Below are 25,119 nucleotides of genomic sequence, written 5' to 3' on the forward strand. Positions count from 1 at the left end.
AATATATATTACTAAGTGAAGGAAGCCAACCTGAAAAGACTATATACTGTATGATTTTAACTATATGACATTCGGAAAAGGCAAAACTACAGAGACAGTAGAAGCATCAGTGGTGACTAGGGTTTAGGGGGAAGGGAGGGATGAATGGGTGGAGCACAGAGGATTTTTAGGGCAGTGAAACAACTCTGTATGACACAACACCAAGAGTGAACCCCAATGTAATCTATGTCATTGTCAGTTCATTGCTTTATAACAAATAAACACTCTGGTGTGGAATTTTAATAGTGGCTAAAAAAATAAAAATAAATCATCTTGCAATCACATCATACATTTATAATCTCCTTCCTTTTCTTCTTTTTTCTCCTCATTCCTCTTTCACTTCTGTCCTCCCTCCATCTTCTTATTTTTTCATTGTCCCTTTATTGCTTTGCTAAACAAAAAGAGGGAAGAAGAATGGATGGATGGGTCAGTGAGTGGATTTGACACCATGACATATTTTTCTTAAGAGTATGAGGTTAGACTGTTGTTAAAAGAAAGGCAATCATCCTCTAAGCAAATATTTTTCATACATATGTTATCCACTTTTAAGCAAATGATAATTTATGTTCCATTAAGATCAGCTCACTCATTACTCTGAAACTTGAAAGTCACTATTTTATCTATCTACCAAGCACGATTTTTATTCACTCTTTCTATCCAAACTCAGAGTAGATGTCTATGTATATATGAGTCAAGTGCTTTTCAGTCTACAAATTAATGAGGTACCCATCCAAAGAACAATCTTTGTAAATTAAAACATTTCAACACAGAAACAAAAAAGGAAATCTCGTAATCGCATGCAACCATAAAATAAAGTTAAAAGCCACTTGGAATACTTAGGTAATTGACAAATAGTTGCAAAGATCCTTTCCCCCTATAATATTCATATATTACTACAAAGACTTTTTCACATTGATATTTGGTTCAGGGAATCTTTGTGCTCTTCTCTCTTGTAGTATCACTTAGGATATTCTAAGTGACCTATTATTACATTTAATTACACAGTATAATTTGTAAAGAGTTTTTCTTCAAGTGTTACTTAAAAAATTTCAGTATAGGTTGCCCTTTCCTCTACCTCTTAACTTTCTCCTATATTAAAACTAAATGTTCCTTCATTCTGTCAATTTAGTGTGAAGAGCCAGAAGGACTTGAGCACATTCATTTTAGCACCAAAGTGTGGCTAGAAATTCTCATAGAAAAGAGAACATCTTTATTGAAAGACATGGCCCCAGTTCTTCTTGGTAATCTTTGGCAATTCTTTGCAACCATTCTGGTTCAAAAGAGGAATTGGCTTTCCCTAAGAGTATTGTTTGTTAATATCAGGTGTTCAAATAATTCTTCATACCAAAGAATGCTATCCCATTACATTTGCACATTTCTGTTCCATGTAGGTTTGTGCAACCAGCTCCAACTTGATAAACATTGACGCATTAAAGAAACTTTGAAATAGCATGATATAGAAATCAATGACCTATTTTACCTACTTTTTTCACTTTATTTCTCATGACAATATTTACAAAGCCAAAAAGACACTTTAGAGGCACATCAACCAATGCCATGTGTGGATATTATTTGGCTCTTGATTCATCTATTGGAAAAACAAAAACAAACAAAAAAAAATGAGAGTGCCACTGTGCCCTCCCATATCACCCAGCTTCAACGTTTCATTAGCATGTGTCCAGTCTTATTTCATTTGTACCCCTAGGCATGGCACTGCACACACACATGATTAATTTAAAAACAATATCGTACATCATATATTTTATCCTTAAGTATTTTAGGATGTACCTCTTAAAAAGCAAGACATTGTAGTTTTTTATTTTTTATTTATTTTTTTCCTCCAAATTTTTATTTAAATTCTAGTTAGTTAACATATAGCACAATATTAATTTCAGGGGTAGAATTTAGTGATTCATCACTTGCATAAAACACCCACTGTTCATCATAACAAGTGCCCACCTTCATACCCATCCCCATTTAGTCCATCCCCCACCCACCTCCCTTCATCAATCCTCAGTTTGTTCTGTCATTAAGTCTCATATGTTTTGCTCCCCTCTCTTTTTCCCTCCCATATGTTCATCTGTTTTGTTTCCTAAATTCCACATATGAGTGAAATCATATGGTATTTGTCTTTCTCTGACAGTTTTTACTTCACTTAGCTTAATACTTTCTAGCTCTATCCACATCATTGCAAATGGCAAGATTTCATCCTTTTTGATGGCTGAGTAATATTCCATTGTTATATTTATACCACCTCTTCTTTATCCACTCATTTGTTGATGGACATCTGGGCTCTCTCCATAATTTGGCTATTGTTGATAATGCTGCTATAAACATTGGGATGTACGTGCCCCTTTGAATCAGTATTTTTGTATCCTTTAGGTAGATACCTAGTAGTACAATTGCTGGGTCATAAGATAGTTCTATTTTTAAGTTTTTTGAGGAAGCTCCATACTGTTTTCCAGAGTGGCTGTACCACTTTTCATTCCCACCAACAGTGTAAGAGGTTTCCCTTTTCTCTGCATCCTTGCCAACATCTGTTATTTCCTGTGTTGTTAATTTTAGCCATTTTGACCGGTGTGAAGTGGTATCTCATTGTGGTTTTGATTTGTATTTCCCTGATGTTGAGCAGTGTTCAGCATCTTCTCATATAGACACTCTGTTTTTTAAAATATAACCATTATCACACACCCACATGCACACACACACCCACATGCACTCATACACACCCTAAAAATTAGCTAATCACTTAAATAACCAGTCAGTGTTAAGGCCACACCAGTTTTCTCTCATTTTTTTTTGTTTGTTTTTGTTTTTCCAATAGATGAATCAAGAGCCAAATAATATCCACACATGGCATTGGTTGATGTGCCTCTAAAGTGTCTAATGATCTATAGCTTTCCCTTTTCCTCTTTTTTTCTCACCATTTGTTGTCGATGAAACCATACCATTTATCCATTGAATTCTTACATTTTGGGTTTTGCTAATGGTATCCTCACTGTGTCATTCACCAAGCTCCTCTAATCTGCATTTTCTGAAAACCAGTAGTTAGATTGAGAGGCTTGATCTAGTTTAGGTTTGCTTTTTTTTTTTTTTTTTTTTTTGGCAAGAACACTGGTGCTGTCCTTCCCATCTCAGAGGAAGCGTGTGGTAGTCACTTGTAATCTTTGGTCTTTATGAAATCAGTACACTACAATTGTCCATGCTCAGAACTATTTTCCATGCCTCAGTTGTCCTGCATGTGTCAGTCTTTAGTTCCTGTCTTCAAAGAACTGTTAATTCTGTCAGAGCCAAGACAACTCAACAAGGAATTACAGGCCACTGTCACAACTCCAGGGATAGTCACAAACTACCTTTGCAGTTACCAGAGGACATGACTTCCAAAGCAGTGTTTCCAGAACCTGTATGGCTGACCTTTGAAATTATCTTGAAAAAATACAGATTTTCAGACTTTGTTCCAGTACATTTTTATTCAGCAGAACAAGAGTGGGACCCACGAAGGATGAGAGTGGTAAAGAGGTAGACAGGGAAGGAAAGCCAGATCCCAAAGCCATCTCCATGACTTTGGACCTGATCCGGGAGACAGTGGAGGAGCCAGTGGAGTGTTTTAAGTGGAGGACTAGAAGGATGAGTGGGTGGGAGCAGGGGAGATAGGGGGCAGGAAGGGCAATAACCAGGCTGTTGCTGTCTTCCAATAAGATACAGCTGTGGCCTGAAAGACAAGGTGATGGCACTGGGGATGGAGAAAAGTGGATGGATAGATATACAAGAAGTAGAATCAGCATGGCTTGTCACTCCATTGAATAAGAGCTGAGGGTGGTAATGAAAGTTGTATGGCTGGCCAAGACCTGGTCCTCAGTCTTCACAGTGAAATCTGGTATTAAGTATATTTGTGAATTTTACATTTCTACATGGAACTCATGGTATCAAAAGAGTGTTTTGTTTTTTTACAGCTTCACTAATTTGGGGTTTGAAAACAGGAGTGATTGGGGTTCTCCAGAGAAACAAAACCGATAGAGAGAGAGAGAGAGAGAGAGAGAGAGAGAGAGTGTGTGTGTGTGTGTGTGTGTGTGTGTGTTTGTAAAGAGATTTATTATAAGGAGTGGCTCACATGATAATAGAGGCTGAGAAATCTCCTGATCTGCAGTTAGCAAGGTGCAGACTGGGGATAGCCAATGGTGTGGTTCCATTCTGAGCCCAAAGGCCTGAGCACCCTGAGAGCTGATGGTGTAAATTCCATGCAAAAAGCCAGCAGTCTTAAAACCTGCCCAGAGCTGAACTTTTTATTCACTGCCAGCGGCAAGAAAATATCAGTGTCCCAGTTCAGTTCAGCCAGGCCACAGTTCCTTGAAGGGTCGGGCTTTTTTGGTTCTGTGCAGGCCTTCAACTGATTGCCTGATGCTACCTTCATTAGGGAGGACAGTATCTGCTTTACTCAGTCTATTGACTCAAATGTTCCTCTCACCCCAAAACACCCTCCCGGATAAACCACAATGTTTGACTAAATATCTGGGCAGTCAAATTGAGGCATAAGATTAACTGTGACACATGAAAAAGTGCTCAACATCGTTTGGCACCAGGGAAATCCAAATCAAAACCTCAATGAGATACCACCTCACACCAGTCAGGATGGCTAAAATTAACAAGTCAGGAAATGACAGATTTTGGCAGGGATGTGGAGAATGGGAACCCTCCTACACTGTTGGTGGAAATGCAAGCTGGTGCAGCCACTCTGGAAAACAGTATGGAGGTTCCTCAAAAAGTTGAAAATAGAGCTACCCTACGACCCAGCAATTGCACTACTGGGTATTTACCCCAAAGATACAAATGTAGGGATCCGAAGGGGTACGTGCACCTCAATGTTTATAGCAGCAATGTCCACAATAGCCAAACTATGGAAAGAGCAAAGATGTCCATCAACAGATGAATAGATAAAGAAGATGTGGAATATATATACAATGGAATATTATGCAGCCATCAAAAAAACGAAATCTTGCCATTTGCAATGACGTGGATGGAACTGGAGGGTGTTATGCTGAGCGAAATAAGTCAATCAGAGAAAGACATGTATCATATGATCTCACTGATACGAGGAATTCTTAATCTCAGGAAACAAACGGAGGGTTGCTGGAGTGGTGGGGGGTGGGAGGGATGGGGTGGCTGGGTTATAGACATTGGGGAGGGTATGTGCTATGGTGAGCGCTGTGAATTGTGTAAGACTGTTGAATCACAGATCTGTACCACTGAAACAAATAATACATTATATGTTAAAAAAAAAAGTAGGAAGGGACAAATGAAGGGGGGGAATCGGAGGGGGAGACGAACCATGAGAGACTGTGGACTCTGAGAAACAAACTGAGGGTTCTAGAGGGGAGGGGTTGGGGGGATGGGTTAGCCTGGTGATGGGTATTAAAGAGGGCACGTTCTGCATGGAGCATTGGGTGTTATGCACAATGAATCATGGAACGCTACATCAAAAACTAATGATGTAATGTATGGTGACTAACATAACATAATAAAATAAAATTTAAAAAAAAAAAAGGTTATCTGTGACAGAAGCCATTCTGCTCACCCCAGATACAGGTGCAGTGGTAATTTTACCATTTGTTGGGCTTTTGATATTCTAATATCAATCCCAACTACAGTCCCACCTCATGTGCCATCCTAGCAGTAAATCAGTAACATCTGTCATTTCTCCAGCTCCCTTGCTCATTTACAAGGTGTTTGGGGCTTGACAAATTCCTAACAGAGATTCTCCAACTCTTTCCTGTTTATGAAATAGCATCAGATGAAAGTAACGCAGCACAGCTCAAGATGGCAGGCTTAAGAGCTGTGCACGCTCTGTTCGTGGAGTTCAGTATAGAACATTTTTCATTTCCCTGGTTACTTTTAAAAGCAAAATGAAATGAAGCATGAACATTGCAGTGCTAAACAGCTGGAGGGTTGTTCCTACTCTCCTTCTAGATACAGCGAGTCATCGCTATTTGTTTTCTTTTATTAAATGTCTCATTGCCTCTGAAACAGAAGTAGATATTACAGTTGGCATGGACCACAGGAGCCTGCAGCATCAGCTCACTTCTCTGTCGCCCATACCTGGAGCTAGCTTGCCTGCTTGTTTGGAGACAGATGTCAGCTTCAAGTTGCTGTTGACCTTATTGTTTACTCTGCTTAATTAAACATCATTTTAATATTTTCTCATCTGCCACCCCTTACAGTTTACATTCATGCTGGGGCACAACACGGGGGAGAAGGAAAGGTCTTTTAAGCTGGAGCACTTAATTAGCTCCCAGGCCCCAGGGGGAAGCATCGGATAGAAATACAGCTAAAAGTAAGGTAAAGAGTAGCCATACCTGAGAGACAGCCCTTGAAGATCAAGAAAACATTGACCATCTTCTGACGAGGCCCATGTTACTAAAATTGTTTTGGGGGGGCAGCGCCTGGGTGTCTCAGTTGGTTAAGCATCTACCTTCGGCTCAGGTCATGATCTCAGGGTCCTGGGATCGAGCCACACATCAGGCTCCCTGCTCAGCTAGGAGTTTGCTGCTTCTCCTCCCTCTGCCCCTCCCACCCCACTCATGCTCTTTTTCTCTCTCTCTCTCTCACTCTCTCTCTCTCAAATAAATAAATCTTTTTTAAAAATTGTTTTGGAATTAATGACTATTTTGAATCATGTATATGATAGTGACATGTTTGTATTGTTAATTTCTGCTAGTACCCCTGTTTATTCAGGTACCCTTGCTGATGTCTGCCCAAGGCTGTTTTTCTTTTCTTTTTTTAAAAGATTTTATTTATTTATTTGACAGAGAGACACAGCCAGAGAGGGAACACAAGCAGAGGGATTGGGAGAGGAAGAAGCAGGCTTCCCACAGAGCAGGGAGCCCGACGCAGGGTTCAGTTGGGCTGAACCACCCAGGCGCCCCCCCAGGCGCCCCCCAAGGCTGTTTTTCTTTTGCCCCAGTGTATACATCATCCTCGGTGTAAATAAAAGAATGGCCCCACAGTGAGGTTCTTAGTCCCTTCCTGGCACTGTCAGGTGACCACATTGTCATTTAGCGCCCCCTGACTGTGTTGTTTTAAATGCAGTCACCATCTTGTTAAGACTCAACTGGAGGAGGAAATTTCTCATACAATGAGGTATTATTATAAAATAAGAGAGTAAGCCATGATGTAAGATGTAGTTACATAGATTTAATTATAGGTTATACAGATATAGTTATATAGGTATAATATAGAAATAAGGTCTAGATGTATATGGAGATGTCAGTTACAGATATAATTCAATACTGTATATAGATATATAGGAGTATTATAATAGAATAAAAGAAAAATCCGTTCTTGTTGTGAAAACATAAAACACAGGACTTCCTGGAAATAATGGTAGCCATTCTGGCTCATTGCTGTGGAGCTGCCACAGTCCAGCCCCGTGGATGTTGGCTAAGAGGTGGGGCAAGCCGGGAGCTCGTGGGGTAGCTCTTTATCTTCTGAATGCTCTGGATTCCTTTTGACCATGAACTCACTTAGGCCTGTGCGTGAGCCACAGTCACTTCTGTCTTATAGCCTAAGGTGGCAATAAAACTTGCATTTTAAATCCGTTAAAAATGCTTGTTTATCAAACACCAGTCCCCCCATTACCCTGTTCCCCAGGGTGGTCAGCAGGCACCACTGAGTGAAGAGCTCCCTCTTCACAGCTAAAGCTGGGATCCCCCTTAATCACCACCAACCCCAGTCCCGTCCCACAGCTGTTGTGTGTCCCCTTGACCCTCCCGTGATTCTGGCCATGGCTGTGGAGAACAGCCCCACTGTGTGCCGCGGTGCCTCGGGCTCTCTCCCCATTTCTCCCTTCAGGCTGCAGCCCACAGGTTGGACAGAGGTGTGGGGCCTGCAGGTGCCTCCCAAAGTGAGACACAAAATAGGGATAAATGTGCCTGCTTCCCATCCTTAGGGATGACTCAGAAGCACATTCTACACGTTTCTCAGAGGGTCCCCAGTGGGACCGAGTGCTGCCCTGGCTATAGTAACCTGAGTATGGACAGCCCTGTACTACCTACCTCCTTTCTCCACGCTCGCTTTTCCACCCCTTTGTCTCTGTGACCAAGATCATCCAAAAATAATCTCCCTCCATCTTTGCTTTCACGGGATCAAACAGAGGCACTGCCCAGAGGTAATTGCTCTTCTGGTTGGACCTATATCCCTTCTAAGCATTTTTCCAATGAGAGAAAGAGAGAAATTTTAAAACTTTTTTTTTAAAATCAGTGTCAGTTATGGATATGCCCAAAGAGTTCTACTAGGCTTTTCTGGAAAGCAGTCCTCTGCCTTTGGGCATACCTTACATTCCCTTTTCCCCAGCAGAACCCTCGTGATACCCTTTGGTATTTTCCTACAGACTAAAATTGAATTCCTGGATTGCTTCCTTCTGATTTTTGTTTCAATGTAAGGTGCTATCTATTAACATCCCACTGTGGGTGGTGGTTCCCTAACACCCACCTCTACCCCGCCACCTTCCTAAAAGATGTGGGGACACAGCCACCCCTGTTCCACCTGCCCAGCAGGGTGTCAGGACTGTATAAGAGCAGCTCGTGTCTTTGCTCAGGTTATTATGTATCCATAACTTACCTCAGCTTCAGATGCTTGGTCAGTTGTACGAATCTTCTGGAAGCTTCTTCCTCTAGTCAGAGTGAGCCACAGGTACTCTGGTCTTCCATCTCTGTCATCCTTTGCTCTCTCTTGAATTGTTTCCCCTGCTTCCTGTGCCTCATGTTTTCCTTTCTCGATTGACTCCCTGACTGTGATGGAGCACGTCTCTAGTAGCTTCCTGAAAGAGCATATGGGAGAGGTAAATTTCTAGAGACATTTATGAACATGTCCTTCTTCACCCACACACTGGCTGGGTATATATGTTAGTTGAAAACCATCTTAAAGAATTTCAAGGGGATTGCTTCATTGTTTTCTACTTCCAGTGCTGCTGCGAAGCTGTTCAAAGCCATTTTGATTCTTGGTCCTTTGTGTGTGACATAATACTTATGTCACCCCTACCAAAAGCTTGTAGGGCCTTCCTCTGTCCCCAGGGTTCTGAGTGTTCATGGTTCCACTTTGGTGAGCAGCCCCTCCGTTCTGCAAGGACACTCCACGTGCATTCTCTCTCTCACATCCTTCATTTCTAGGCGATTTTCGAGATGATTTCTCCTGTTGTTTCTTTCTGGAATCCCATTTGTTTGTGTTGAATCCCCTGGTCCAGTCCTCCTTAATTTTCCTGTCTCCTCTGTTTTCCATTTCTTTCTGTCTCTCTCTCTCTCTCCTACCACCCCCCCTTCAGTTTGTCCTTCTCCAAAAAGTGTTTGAGAAGCACTGTGCAATGTGATCCACCTCATTCTTCCTTCCCTTGTTTTAACATTGTGCTTGTTACTTTTGTATCTCCTAGTGGTGTTACAAACCTAAAGGCCTAGCCTCTTACTTCCTGAACTAATCGGTTGTATTTATTTCTATTGACTTCTGTACAGTTCCTCTTCATACATTCCCTTTGTTGCAACAGCCTGAAAGACATATGCAAAATTCTTCTTGTGCATCTGCATATTTGAAGAACCATTTTCTCTGTCCAGTCTCTCCTAATGCTCTGCTCACTGTTTACATCAACATTTGGGAATCATCCTTTCTCTTTTATAAATTTGAATTAGACTTTCTCAAAGATGCTTCAGTTCCCTTAGCTCCATTTATTTAGATTTGTTTTCCCAGTAAATTGTGCCTTTTTTTGAGGGGGGGAGGGGGAGACGGGGGAGGGGCAGAGGAAGAGGGAGACTCTTAAGCAGGCTCCACCCACCTCCAGCACAGAGCCCAACTCAGGGCTTGATTCTAGGACCCTGAGATCATGACCTAAGCCGAAATCAAGAGTCGGATACTTAACCGGCTGAGCCACCCAGGCGCCCTGTAATTTGTGCTTTTCCTAAGGGTACTCACTGTGGCCTTTGCCAACAAACCCCTGTACTGTCCTTTCACTGCTTTTGAAAACTGCATTTTTATTTTAGAATTCAGGTAGTTACTTTTTTTTCCTTTGACGATTCCTTTTTTTTTTTCCTGTGTGTGTCACTTATATTTCATAGCAGTAATGAATTATAGCATATGTTGCAGCCCTTTGAAACAATATTTGGGAGAAAGAAATGGGTAAGAACATGAGTTTGTTCCAATTTCGCACAACTTCTTGTCTTCATTGTTTGCCTGTCTAAAGCTCCCATCCATTTTTAGATAGACTCATTTCTGTTCCCGGGAATTCACTGCAATGCGGTTACATTTACATATATTCATTCCAGGCAACCAAAAAAAAAAAAAACCCAAACTGAACTTTGTCTAATTTGTTTCCTAATTGAGATCACCTGTTTCATATTATTTATAAATAAAATTGGGAAAGTGATGCCAAAATCAGGAAAGCAGTTGTTAATCAGAGTTGAAAATGGCAGTCAATGACGCTGTCACCTTTTTCTCAGTGGATTTTGTAGCTGACTGGAAGCAAAGCCTCAGTGGATTGCAGGGTTTTTATTTCAGAGCTCTGTGGATAAGTGCTAATGAGCAGCAAGAAGACCGTCTGCTCCAACCATCTCCATAGGCTGGGATTTCTGTGCTTTTCGGCGGTATCTGTTGCTGCTGATTCACCTTTTCTTTTCCATTTATAGTGCTTATCTTCCAGTTGCCAAAACTGCCTTTATTTGCAGTTTCTGACTCAAAAGAATCTGGGCATATCCAAGTAATAGCTCAGTCAGTACAAACTGACATTTCTTATTTTGCAAGGTAGTTTCCTCGGGGCAGAAACTGGATGTCAAATTAGCCCAAATGAGCCCATTATTTCTTAGATTAAATGGTCCCATAGTTTTCTCCAAGATCTCCCAGCTGGAGCAATTTCCCTTTGATCTGTGAGATCTTTCCACGTTTTGCCAGTCCTCCGTTTTAACTCCTACCGCACTGCTTTCAGAGCCTCTCAGCTGAGAACCATCTCGAGCGCTCAAGGTGTTGACAACTCAAAGGCTGGTGCTTACATGGGTTCAGGTTCATTTGGCAGTGACCGGAGCCAGACAGGGGGACACAAGGACACCCTGCTTAATCCACTGCCAAACCAGCAACATTCCCAACTTCTCTTCTGCAGCACCTTCTCAGTTTGAAGAGTTTCTCAAGTTTGGCTTTGGAGCATAAATTAAGATTTGATCGACTTCTTCCCTCTAGTGATTTAGTAAACTTCTCTCATCAGAGAGAAGCTACTATATAAATCTGTGAAATTTTGCTGCAAGGGAAGGTCCTAAGGAGAGAAAAGCCAGGCTTCTTACTGTTCATTAGGACTTATTAACATTATTTAATATTCATTGTATCAAGCACCTGACAGAGAGTCTTTTCTGAGCAAAGTGCTGTGCAGGAGGTACATGTTTTCAGTGTGTATCTTTATTAATTAGATGCTTCAGTGTGTGGTTGATATCTGGTGAAGGAATTTTTAAAAATCCACAACTGTCCCATCCTTTTTTAGAATTAGGTTATATTGGAGAAGTTTTGGTCTGGCTTTTCTCCCTGCCTTCCCCTTTCCCCAACATAGGCAAGCCTCCATCATTATCCCCAGTGAAGGGGATCATTGGTGCGGATAATCCAAATCCCCAGCTAATCCTCTCTGTAGGGTGGGGTCACAGGCCCACCACTCAGGGCCATAGGCCTCATCACACCTGTGGCATGACCATGGCTCCCTCCTGGGACATAGGGCAATGTGTGGACACTGAGGAATAACTCCCAGGGCAGGAGGATAATCTGCAAGGCAAATAGTCCCACAGGGATCATCAGGAGCCCCTAGTCCAGAGAACAAAAAAGGGGCAGTGGGTCTTCCCTCCTAGGCTCAAAGAGCTGACCCTCTTGCCCTGGAATTCAGGGACTCATTTGTATTCGGTGATGGTCCAGTCCAAGGCCAGCCTGAGAAAACTTGCCATCAATATATAAGTGACCTCAGGTTAGACATTAAAGGGCAGGATGGTTCTGCTCAACCCCAGGCACAGGCGGTAAAAAGGAATAAGACAGTCATTCAGGGTTCCTGAAGCATCACACTGCATCCAAGTGCTTGGCTCCTACTCAGAGGGAGACTTTGGGAGACCAGTAATTAATATGCAACTACTCCTTGATTCTTAAGCTTTTGGGGACCTAATTCTTTGAATTTGAGTTTAAGTACATTATAGCCAAGACGGGTACTATACAGCAAGATTCTTTCTCATTTGAAAGTCTGTCAGTCAAATTGGTCATTTGGAGCAGTCTTTCAGTCTCAGAATGTCAGGAACGTCTTTGAAGGTTTATACAGGGCAAGAAGGAATCATGAGCTGAGAAACAAAGAATAGTTCTTTTTTCCCCCAGATGGCATTTTCCAGAATCTCGGTATCCAAAATGTATCTTACAGTGAGCTTTGGGGACATCATTAATTTACCTGGTGTAGCCTAGATTTTTAAACTTATGGTTACGATTCCCCATTTTTGAAAAACCCATTAACTCTTCCTTACTTTAAAGCAGTTTTTGAAATGAAGGGTCTGCCGTATCTGATACGAGGTGACTTTGGAAAGAAGCCATTCAGACTTGCTGTCTTCCACTTTCCTTTGAAGGGGAAAACATTAAAGCATTAAATACTTCCACATTTTAAGCCCACGTGTCTCTAAACATCTAAAAGGGAAGAAAATGAATATATTTGCAGATTAACTCTGTGAGGATAAGGCTGTATAGACAATAATGTCACCTACTTAAATGCATGCTGTGAATTGGGCCCTGCCTCAAGCACCTCACGGACACAGCTCATTTCATCTTCTGATCTGAAAAGGGATCTAATCAGATGAAGAAACAGGTGCAGAGGAGTTCAGGGACTTAATCTGGACCCCAATGCTGTAACGTCCCTGTGCCCAGCGTGGTGGCTGCTGCATGAGTGGGTATCTCGGGATGTGGCTCGCAATGCGAGGTTTGGACTCCAGCAGTCGTGTGGCCTACACGGCTAGCTGAGCCTCTGGGCTGCTCTCCCATCCTCCCCACCCAGATGCTGAGCCAGCTGAGTTGCTTTGCCTCTGTGTGGAGCTGTTACCCGTCTCTTAACCCAAATCCAGTAAACAAAAGTCAAAGAACCAGGGCGAACCCTGGAAACTACACTTCTCCCACAGAGTACATCCTCCCATATTTTGCTTCAGCTGAGTAAGGTTGAGAGTGGGTCCTGTCAGAACTTCTGGAAGTGGTTGGCTTGCTTCCTTATAGCTGTGATGCCGTTGCTTGCAGCTCAAGATGCAGCCTCAGCTCCTTCCCTCCATGAGCCCAAAAGAAGGGCCTGGTATTGACTTGGGTTTTGGAGAAGAGCTCAACCAGCTTCACAGTCTGAGCAGATTTAGGGCTTTCTATGTGGCCTTTTTGTGGGTCCTCCCCCTCAGCTTGCTGGTCTACCAGGCTGGTCGGTCACGATTACTAAAGCTATGCTCAGTACCCCAAGCAGGAATACCAACCTGTAAAAATTGAATATCACATGACTTTAAATGCACATTCCTTATAAAATTTTTAAAGCTCGCTGGATTTTATTAGAATATGTGAGCCAGACTGAGTATATTAAATTTATGAGTCGAATTGATGCAGTACCATAATAATTCAATACAATATGCTTATGTCATTAAGCTCATAAAGAAGAGTCTCTGAATAGCTGTAATGAATAGTTCCGATTCTGTAATCACAGACTAACATTTTCACCCTGATGAATTTTAACTGGGAGCTCTCAGAATTCTCTGTAAAATCAAGAAATAAATGCCATATTTTAAATGATGACTACTTATTTCAAGTATTTACTTTAAACCTAGGATGGATAGAAAAGTACCTGCTAAGACAGAATTATTCATTAGAAATACTAAAGAGGTTGGAAGAGGTTAGCATGAAGTAGAACAGGACTGTAATTTATGGCTAGTCATAAATTATAAATAAAAACCAAAGAGACTTCTCTGCTTTGACTAATTTCATTGACTTCCTCATCTCTTACCTTCTTCCCACACACACAGATTTTGGTTATCTATCACCATGTAATAAACTACCCCAAAATTTAACTTCCTTTAAGTAATTACCATTTTGTTGCTTATGATGCTAGGGTTCTGGAATTTGGGCAGGGCTCCACGGAATGGTTCATCTTTTCCAAGTGTCAGGTATCAGGTCAGGCCACTTACATGGCTGCATTCTGATCATGGCGCCACTAAGGACTGGGCCCGGCTGGGGCTCTGGAGCCTGCCAGGTGACTTCTTCACTGTCAGCTTTACCTCCAGTGTGTTCTCTTGGTGAAAACAAAGCACAGCCTCCACCCAGAGGGCCTGACAGGATCCAGGGATCAGAGAGAAGAGACACTGCTGGAGCACAGTGCAGGACCCCCAGTGTGAGTACCAGTAGAGAGCCAATCTGGCAAGCAGTACATTCCAGAAGTGTGTCCCCCACACTAAATGGGCCCCATATATGCATGTAGTACAGTCATGTGGACTCTTGGGGAGACGCCAAGTTATGCATCCTCACTATGACGCTTTGCACATGCTCTCCCCACTGCCTGGAATAAGCTTCCTTCAAGTATCTTCTGCCAATATTTTCTCCAGTCTGATTCTTACTCATCCCTCACCTCTTGGCATAAGTGTCACCAGTTCCCAGAACTAGGCTGGGTGCCTTTTCTATGTGCTCCAATAGCATCTCATTCCTGTTTAGAATATATAGCCTTATTTTAATCAGTGCTTTACCTATCCAGCTCCCTGGAATGCCTACACATTACTCAGGGCAGGAACTGATCTTATCACTGAATTCTCAGTAGCACTGGCATGTAGAAAGCTCTCAACAAATATTTGTTCGGTGCTGCATGAAGTTTCAAGAGAGAAAAACCAACAAAGAACAAACCTTTTCCAGTCCTTAGAAGACAAGTAGGATTTAGATGAATGATTCTGAACAATGAAAACATGATGCAGGGCATCCCAAGCTCTGTGTCTGTTTTATTCGACATTGGACACCCAGTGCCTGGCCCACTGCTCCTTGTAGAGCAGGTGTGTGGTAACTGTGGTGGATGGATGAGTTGCTTGAATCAAACTGTCCTAATTTCATCAGAGTCTGGAGGACATTTAGGGGCATGTCAAGAAAGGAACCCAGTATTTTTGATCCAGTGGAGACAAATTTTAGGATTCCCAAATAGCCAGGGAGAGGGTGTCAACTAGAATTTATGACAGTTTGAAACCAGGAAGCCTTGAGTGAGTGAATATTGACCCTACTGGGTTGATTCATGACCCATGGCCAGTGGTAACCAGACCTCTCTCAGATCTAGAAATATCCCAGCATGTCCCCATCCTGGCTTGATCTGTCTTCAGAGCCCATCAGTCGAGGATGAATTTTCTAAGAGCGGCAAGGTAAATGAAACCCTAAATCTTAGTAGACTGATCGTTGTCTTTAAGCTGCCACCGTGGCCACCAGTGGCTTCTGGAAATGAGGAATTCCAGCAAACTGTCTTCCCCGTTAATATGTCACAGTGGAAAGGTGGATAAGGCCCTACTACATTTTTAAAGCACATTTTAATAATTTCACTAACTTTAGATTATGAATGTATGTTAAAATTTTGTGACATGAAGGGGCTCTACAACAATGAGATGGCTGGGGAAATCAGGAGGCTGGGCAGTACATGGCCATGAAGTACGTGGCAGGCTGCAGTTACAGTCATGAGCCTGTATGACTCTACTATATAGGCTCAAATGTAAACCTGTATTATAGAGTCTTATGTTTTCACACACACACGCACGCACGCACGCACGCACGCACGCAAATTCTGAGGGCCCCTGTGAGCCTGGGCTCAAAAGACAAGGGCTGCGTTTATATTTACTCCTTACATTTCCAGCTTAAGGGATTATACCTTGTGAATTATATTAGGCCATCTGACTTTCTCCTGAGTTTGAAGAGCCAGTCATTTGTCATCCTCTGTGGTCTGTTGATGTGGGCTAAGTCACTGGCTCTTGGGGGTCTCAGTTTCCTCATCTGTAAACAGGATATGCATACCTTGTCTTCCTCCTCCTCAGCATGTTATAGGGGTCACATGAGCTCATGAACTGGGAAGTGCTTTGAACAGAGTGCCTGCAGACCCAAATCCAGGTGCAGGGCCCTCCACGTTCCCCTTCAAGTCCTGCTGTTCCCCACACAGAGCCCTGCACATGCCAGCCTGGCTCCCTTGGTTCACACTGTTTGCCGAACGTGGATGCCACTCCATCTTCCCTCCTTTCTAGACCCCAGACCTGAAAGGAAATGGCTGCAAGATGGCAGGGGCCGCACTATTTAACTTCCTGCTCATCTCCCAGGTTTTTGCCCGGATGGACTGTAGAGCACATGGTCAATCCCAATGACCCGACGAGCATTTCATCCAGAAGCTCCAGACTTGAAAAGAACAGCCCAGCAGAGACTGTCGTAAGGCCGCTTTTAGTTAGGTTGTTCCAGTAATTTAAGTACTTTCAGCTAGAGCAGAGACTGAAATTGTATTGTAGGTCACACGTGGATCATGTTAACAGAATGACCTTCATCAAGAATGAAATAAAAATGAAAATAGCGTGTAGCAGCACCTTATATTTTCAGTTTTTTCTTCCTGATGCAGTGTATTGATTGAGGTACCAGGCTGAAGCTTTAAAATAATTGACTAAATTCTTGCTGAATTGCCCTGTATTGCTGTAGGGAACGTGTTTCACCTTTCAGAACTCATTAACACAGCCAATAGACCATATTAGCCTATGTTTTGGTTCAAAAGATTAATAATGTTTAGTTGTTTTGAAATGGTGTTGGAATTTTGAAGATTGGCCTGTGTGTATATCAGGGTTTGGGGCAGGAACTTTCCAGGTTAACCCTTGGCTGGGGATGTACCATGAGGATGCACTGACCCATCTGAAATGTTATTCACTAAAGCCTCCCTAGATGGACCTTTTCCTAAGAGTGGGGTGCCCTGGGCAGATCTTGATCTGACTACAAACCAGCCCCCCAGGAGCTTGGAGATGGAATGTTTCCTCTGACCTGGACTGGTGCCTGCCATCTGCATACCAGTGCATCAGAGGTCGTTGTTAGTTAACTTGTTTGCAAACAGTAGAAAATTACTGTGGCCATTGTCATTGAATGGGAGTGGCAAGACCAAAGGCTATCCTGCAGCTGGCCCTCTGTCAGAGTTCCCAGAATTTCTTACACTTGAAAATGCCCTTGGGCAGTGGCTCTGCAATCTGGAAGAGATCGATTCCAGCAGACTCCAAGTGGTATCTTCATTAGCTCTTTGGCTTTGGGGGTGCCTACCCCAGAATATGAATGGGAAAAGTTCACCAGTCCTCTGCCCTAAGTCAGCCGTGATAACCAATTCCTAAAGGAGGGAAAGATATTTTTTCAGAAGGGAATCTGAGTGCTGTTTGGGAAGGAAAAAGGAAGCAGGGCAGTTAAAAAATGGCCCAGTGCCCACCAAGGCTCTAAGGAAGATAGGACGGAAGCATGGGCACAGCTACATTGGACTCCATATAGATGAGTATAAGCCTCACAGCAAGAGGTGCTTTTCCCATTCCCGTGTTTGTGAGGAACATTAACTCTAGAGAACCCAGAGTCCCCCGTCTCTGTGAGAGCAGCCTCAGGCCTGGGAAAGGCAGCATATCTGGCTCAGTGTAGATGGCCTTGCCCAGCGAGAGATGGCAGTACTGAGGAGATGGGGGGCCCAACAGGAAAATAGGGGATGGTAGACTCTGGACAGCAGGCTGGTGACTGAGACCCAGCCTCTCGGGCTGGAGGATGTGGGTGTGTGTGCTGGCACTCCCACCTCTATGCTCTGTGACCTTCAGGGCATGACTTAAGCCTCCTGGTCCTCAGTTTCTACATCTAGAAGATGGGGATAGTCAGGGTCCCTAATTCATAAAGTTGTAATTGAGTGAGATATACCATGAAAAGTTCTCACTATGCCTGGAACACTGCGGGCTCCTGATAAGTGGCTCTCTATGGCAGCTGGTCAGCGTGTTGCTTGCGTGTGGGAGATAATCCTCAGGAAATATGTGGAAGGGTCTTGGCAGGTATGATTTGAAGAAAAGGACCACTTTTGAAAGAAGAGGTCAGGAGCCTGGTGTGGGTGTCTCTGACAAGCTGTATGTCCCTCGTTCTTCCTGTGGTCTTTTGGCCTCCTCTTGAAAAGCTCCTGGTCCCCTACAGGATTTTGTCTTGTTTGGGGGTGGGGCACATGCCTGTTTAATGCTTTGTTTGGAACAGACCCAGGTGGTCCCATCTCTCCTGGTTACTTCTACCCCCTGCTCACTGCCCCCTGCATGGACTAACTTTAAAAAAACAGTAAGATAGGCCTACAGCACTTTCTGGAATCAAGGTTCTCTGCTTCAGTACTGAAATACGCCTTCAAGATCAGCCATCTAAACTTGATTTTCTGCGAGTATTGATAAGAAAACACCTTATACTTTAGTGCTGGTCCAAGTAGCAAAAAGTAAATTAAATTACATAGATAAATGTCTCATCTACTTTTTATTATTCTTAAATTTTTTTTTTTTTTTAATGCCAAATGGATAAATAACTCCCGGAGCTTGGTCTCCAACTTTGTTTTGCTATTTCTTTCTCTCCCCTGTGTTTTCATTTTGCTATTTCTGTCTCTCCCCTCCATTGCAGCCCTTCCTCTGTCACCCTCCCCCAGCCAGCCCCTCCATCTCTGTGTGGCCCCTGCCCTTTCCTGCCCTCACTAATACTCAGACTCTCTCCTAGACTCCTTCTCACTCTGTACTGTGGGTTTGCAATCTTATTGAAAAAGGATTTGGCTGAATCTGACTTTCATCCTCCAGCTACCCTGGGCGAGGCAGGGCTGAAATGTTGCACAGCTGCTGGGGCCGCAACTGCCCATTCGCAGTGGCCCCGATCCGAGCTTTTAATGAAGCCAAGACTCAGGTGAGACACCCACAACCAGGGTGGGCAAGGCTTGCCGGCCTTCTGCAGTCCCTGACAGCCACAGAGATTTAAATATGCCTGGTTTTTGTTTCTTTTGTTTCTTTTTTTAATGGAGAAAATGCCATGTGAAAGAAACAGAAATTGGATATTAGATTTCACAAATCCTTCTCCTTCTTTGCCCTTCTGACCCTGATAAGCCACTTGAACTCCTAATGTCCTTCAATTTTTGTAATGCTTTTTTATAAAGTGAAATGCCCTGGGGATGCAGCGTGGCTCTCCTGGACTTATTTTTCACATACTGGGAAGGGCTAGGCAATAAAAAGGGGATCACTTTGAAAGGAAGAACTTCATTTTCTCCCCTCAGCCCCAGATGCTGTAGAAAACATTGTGAGCACAAGCAACAAAAATGACTAATGTAAATATCTGTGTCTTTAAATATGTATTTTACATATAATTATAATGTATCTATATTAAATAGATACATAGTAGAGTTCTAGCTCACTGGCTGATCTTGGCCTGAGCCTAAAATCCTACATGGGAACTGCTTTACTGGAGAAACCTATAAACATGATTCACCGGACACCATTGAATGGAGGCACATTTCGTCCCTGAAGAAGAGCTCAGACAAGAAGCAAACCAGTCACTGCTGCATGCCTCTCTGCGAAAGGCAGCCAGTGGGCATGTTCACACGCGGAGTACTATACAGCCGTGACAATGAACACACTGTAACTACACCCAACAGGGTGTATGAGCCTCACAAACATTGTGGTAAAGCCCAGGAGGCCAGACACGAAAGACAGTGTCCTGTGTGATTCCATTAATGTGAGCTTCAAAAACTGGCAAAACTAATCGATGGTGGGAGAAGTCAGGATAGCCTTGTCCTTGGGGAAAGGATTGTGAGGGAGAATGAGGAGGGCTGCCTGGGTACTAGCAGTGTTGTCTTGTTTTTATCTCGATGCTGATCACACAGGGATGTCCACCTTTTGAAACTTCACCAGGCTGTGCATGTGTGCTGTTTTCTCTGTGTACACCTCAATTTTTTAAAGATGAACTCCTCAGAATTAGTTATCGGGGTTCCTTCCAAGCAACTTTTCCCAAGTTCAGCAGTGTGTCAGGTGTGGCGGGGGTTCCAAAGAAGAATGACCTACTGCCTGTGACCTCAAGAACCTTCTGGAAGTTTAGTTCTGTCTTCTGTCCCCAGCCCTACACCTAGTCCTTGGGTTTTGTCATTTGCCAGAAGGAGTTTGGCCAGCCCACTGCCAGCATGTGGCTCTGGACACAGCACCAAGCCTACCATGTCTCACTCAGATACTACTGAGCACCTGAAGCTCAATGCAGGGAATACAATCAAAGCATTTCTTTGGCCAAGGAAGCAGTCTATGGAAGGGGAGCCCAGGCTGCCTGATCCTGCCAAGCAGAGGTTGGTTTTGCAATGTAACAATTCTCCTGTAATATTTGCAGTTCACTGAATGAGATCCTTCTGTCTCGAGTTTCCATGGAGACATGCTAGTGAGTTCATTTAAAGAAAAAGGCACTACCTGCACCTAGTTTACTGTTCTCTTGATGGTGGTATCCTGGCAGGGAAGGGCTATTCAGTACTTTCTCTTTTTCTTTTATTTATATTTTTAACTTTCCCTTTTCATTGTACCCTTTGGGCTCTAGTGGCCCTTTAAAGCCCCCCCCCCCCCCCACCTCGTGAACTAATGATGACAGATGTTGGTGCCCGGGTGTGAATACCCTCCGTTCTGTCATTCTGTCGGAATTCATCTTGAAGGCAAGTTGGTTGTGAGCATTAAATGCAGCCTGTGGGAGACCTACAGCGGGGGGTCTGCTCGGGAGCTCCAGAGGTGATGGCCGCCTGGCTCTGGGCATGCTTTAGACTGTGAGAGAGTTGCAGCCCCACCCTCCAGTGCACAAGCTCCTCATCATCCTTGTTCCAAACACTTGACTCTTTACCTGCCAACAACAGGCCATTTCCTCACATGCATTTATTGCGTCGCAAGTATTGGCTGGTGGGCCGGGTGTGGTCTCCCAACGTGCACTCGTATCCATATTGGAAGGACCGCAGCTCCCTCTAAAGTTGCTCTTCTCAGCTTCCCTTCCCCCAGGAAAGTTGAAGTCTGGTTCCCCTTTGCCTCTGATGCAAATAAGTCCTGGTGTAAGATCTTCAATTTTCAGCAATTGGTTTTGGCACCTTCTTGCCTCCCCCTGATTGCTCTTTCAAGCTCCTTTCCTGAGAGATTACTGTGAGGCTAGTAAGTTAGGTATATTGAACAAAAAAGATAGAGTCTGAGTTAAAAAACCCTGTTTTTAAGTCCCCTCTCCTGATTAGTAGCCTTGTGCTAACTTCTGCAACAGAGTCCTCACCCAAAAATGGGTTTGACAGTAATAAAAGCAGGTAATTCTAGGCAGAGTATGATGATAGCATAAAATTAGGTGAGTTCAGAAATTTGGGGGCATGGTGCAAGGTTTTGTTCTCGTGCTTTGGGGACGGCTTCACACGGGTATGCATGTGTCAGGACTCATCAGATTGTCCGTTTAAAGAATGTGCAATGACTGCATCAGAAAGAAATGAGAAGATTTTTAGAAACCATAAATTACTATACAAGTGTTAATGATTAATAATCCTCATTATTATGCTTAAGAAAACATGAATTTTCCTCCAGCAGAGTGTCTTGTTTCAGAAGTAAATTTCAGGTTGGCAATTCAGAGAGGAGGCCAAATTCCACTTCTCTGGGCCAAGGTTTCTCTGTCGTGGCACGATGACCCTGGGAACGCAGTAATGCTGGCGTGTGGGTTGTCCTGTGCATCATAGGATGCACCCCCGTCCCTAGAGGGACAGTCAACCGAAAACATCTCCAGACACTGCTGGACATCTTCTCTGGGGCAAATCACCCCTGATTGGGAACCCTTCCTTCTAAGGCCTTAGCCATGTTTCACAGACAAATTTCTTTGTTACTCAAAAGTCTGTAATTATTATGTTCAATTTCAAGGTTTGTGATAGGATTGTTTATATTTTTGAAACAAGCTGAGACTGTAATAAAGATTTAGGCTTAACCACCCCACCCCTGCCCCCCACCCCCTGCATTCGGTCCCATTCTGTTATAAATAACATTTGCCTGACCTGAAATATTTTAACTATTTTTGTGTGTCCTGTTTTCCTTTAATACATCCTGCCAGCAGCCGTGTCTGATTCCATCCCCAGCATCTCGGATCCTCGTCCCAGACATGCTTTGCTTGCGGGTGCCAGAGAAGGTGGCAAATGCTGTGACACACCACGTGCAGCGGGGGGGAGGGGGGGCAGCGCAGGGGGTTCAGAGCAATTAATCTTAGTAAGAATCTCTTTTCACTGATGATTATAGGCTTTGCAAAATGATTTGTAAATATTAGTACTTGGAACTGACCCGCTTGTCCCCAGTATTTCGTTTTCCTTTGGTTTATAAGAAGGATCCAAAGCAGACAGTGATGGTACCATTTAAAAATGCTAGTCAGCAGCACATTTAGCATTGTACAGATGGCTGGCCTTTTTTTTAATCAGCTTTCTATTTAATAAGTAAGTTGAAGGAAAAAAATAAGCAAGTTGGAAATGACTTGTTAAAAAATAGGATCTTAACTAGTGCCGCTGTTGCTGGAAAGCAGACCCTTCCCCACCCCCCACCCCCATGCCTGGCACCGCATTGGCATTTCTCTGGGCATCGTCTGCAGGTGGACCTGAGGCCGTGTCGCTGTGAGTCCCAGAAAAGTCACCTGCGTCATGGAGGCAGTGGCTGCCTTCCCTCGGGTGGGTCTGGTCACAGCCAAGGCCACACACATTCCCACGTGCTGTTTCTAATGACAGCAACAGCTCTTTCAAAGTGGGTGGCGAGTTGTTTTCTGGAATTTCTTCTCTCCTTGATTCCACCCAACAACATCTAACCCATGTTTTGGCTTTTGTCTCTTCCTCAGAAATACCTCAGGGACTTTTTCAGTGTGATGCTCCAATCTGCGACATCCCCCCTGCACATCAACAAGGTGGGGCTGACCCTTTCCAAACACACCATCTGTGAGTTCTCGCCGTTCTTCAAGAAGGGAGTCTTTGACTACAGCAGCTACGGGACGGGGTAGAGCTGGGATGGGGGATGGGGGACGGAGGAACCACCAACGCAGTGCCTTCTCGTCGAAGGGGCCCTCCCAGCGCAGGGCGGCCTCCCACGCTCGGTCCGAGCCCGCCTCCTCCGGTGGCACCCAGGCCGCCTCGCCAGGGCCTACCGAGTTCCCGAACCTGGAACTGGCACGGTTCGCTTTGCTGATGGGGACCCCGACGGGCAGCTGTTGCTGGCCCATTGCCATTGAATGTGGCCTTTTCCCCATAGTGCTTCCTTTTCGTCACAGCAGAGTCTGCCCCAGAATGGACGTGGCTGGGTTGTCTCGGGCTCTCTGAGCCCCGCCGGCCCAGGACCTCCCCAAGTGAGCGGGCGGCTCACCAGACCTCCCTTAAATGACTGTCATCTGGTTTCCTCTTCCACCAAAATATATATCTTATTTTTTATATTCCTCCCATGTGGCTGGCTACGTCCCAAGAGAAGCATTTTAAATGATTTCATTGTATTTTTTTTCCTTTTTCTCTCATTTGAGTCAGAACTTTTGTACAATACCTAACCACCGATGTTTACACAGAATTTCATATTCTGCAAAAGGGAATTTTGGTCCAATCATGCCTGGAATCTTCCATGCTTGACAAATTGGATGTAGGTGACATCACTTAAGACTTCTGTAAATCCGTACAAATAGGATATTTGTTTAATCTTGAATATTTGAGGAAATTTCCCAAATGTAAATGGCTACTGTGCATTCTTGAGCTTTCTCCGCTAAGCACAAAACAAGCGCATAGCTGAATGCCTATTTTTAAATATTATTTTTTCCACATTTTTTGTTACAGAATCTACTGGATCTTTGGCTGAAAGACTAGAATTTATAGTAGTTATTAATCCCTTAAATTACTCAGGACTTAATGTAGCATTGCACATCTATGTACAGTAAAACTGCTTTGTTTTACTAAAGAGAAAAATGTGAGTAGAGAAAATATAAATGTCGTATATATGGAAATGTATATAATTCTACCTATAGATTTATATATGTACACATGCCTGTACCATAGTTGTATCAAAATATATTAATTGTTCACACCAAATTTATTAAAGGTATTTGCTTTTTCAAAATTTAAATTGAGCTGCTATCAATATTAAATGAAGTTATAGAATCTATCCTGTAGCTCAGTTTACTTTAAGTTTGCGACATGATCATCCCTACTGGTCTGTTTAAAAATTTATCTAATGTGTTTGGAAAGATCCATAATGTATAATTTAGCATTTGTGTTGCAGAAGATGCCTTCGGAGTAACATTTGAAGCCACAAATGAATGGGGTAACAGAACATGTCTGCATTTGGTCTTCTGGAATATGCCTGTGCAACTAAGCTCTCAAACCTGAAAAATATGTTTAAAGATGCAGTTATCCCAATAAGGGGGAAAACTATTATTACACTAATTAGGTGTCATAGTTTAACATGAAAAAAATGACTTTAAAAAAATTGCTACAGAAAGACTTGCTTTTGTCTGCAGTGGTGATTACAGGCATAGGTTTAGAGGCAATTACCACCCGAGAATTTAAACGTAGAGATTAAAGGATAAAAGCTGGGAGATAATAATTAACCAGAGGCCATTTATTTAAAAGGAGTCACAACAATATGGATTGTCCCTCATTTGCTGAGTAAACCAAATGGCTTTCTTCAACGGACCAGATAATCTGTCCCCTGCCCTTTTTGACCTGTACCGGAGGCCAGGCTCACATTTCACTGAAATGACACAGGATACAGTAATAACGTGGCAAGAGTAAACAGACCTGTGTTTGTAAGAAGTGCGGGAACCAGAAGACCCTTTGATTCCAATCCTCATCTTAAGTACTCGGTGTTGAGCTTGCAGTTCAAGCACTAGCTGGCTCCGGCTAACGCCAGCTATGGCGGAAGTGGGTCATTTCACCTCTCTCAGCCTCAGCCTCCCCGTCTGAAAACCAAGCTGTTGCACAGGATGATCTCTAGGTCCCATTCTAGCCATGCTCACGAGCAGGGGAATAGCTGCTCCTGGTGGGTGGGCCAGGGCAGCCCCTGGTGTGTGGACGTGAAC

General features: G+C 43.5%; 1 protein-coding gene across 5 annotated transcripts in view; it reads left to right on the plus strand.

Moving 5' to 3' along the window:
• The window catches only part of KIF16B (kinesin family member 16B), a 314,095-nt gene extending 289,900 nt beyond the window's left edge, over window positions 1-24,195 (plus strand). For 3 of the 5 annotated variants that reach the window (XM_027623368.2, XM_027623371.2, XM_027623369.2), the window contains one exon: window positions 22,906-24,195. In XM_027623368.2, coding sequence (XP_027479169.2) covers window positions 22,906-23,064 — 159 coding nt within the window. In that variant the 3' untranslated portion in view covers window positions 23,065-24,195. The remainder of the gene's footprint in view (window positions 1-22,905) is intronic. The other 2 variants (XR_003524843.2, XR_003524845.2) reach the window with 1 other exon arrangement.
• The last annotated feature ends 924 nt before the right edge of the window (window positions 24,196-25,119 follow it).

The sequence above is a fragment of the Zalophus californianus genome, chromosome 8, assembly GCF_009762305.2.
Source record: "Zalophus californianus isolate mZalCal1 chromosome 8, mZalCal1.pri.v2, whole genome shotgun sequence".
NCBI classification, from domain to species: Eukaryota; Metazoa; Chordata; class Mammalia; order Carnivora; family Otariidae; genus Zalophus; species Zalophus californianus.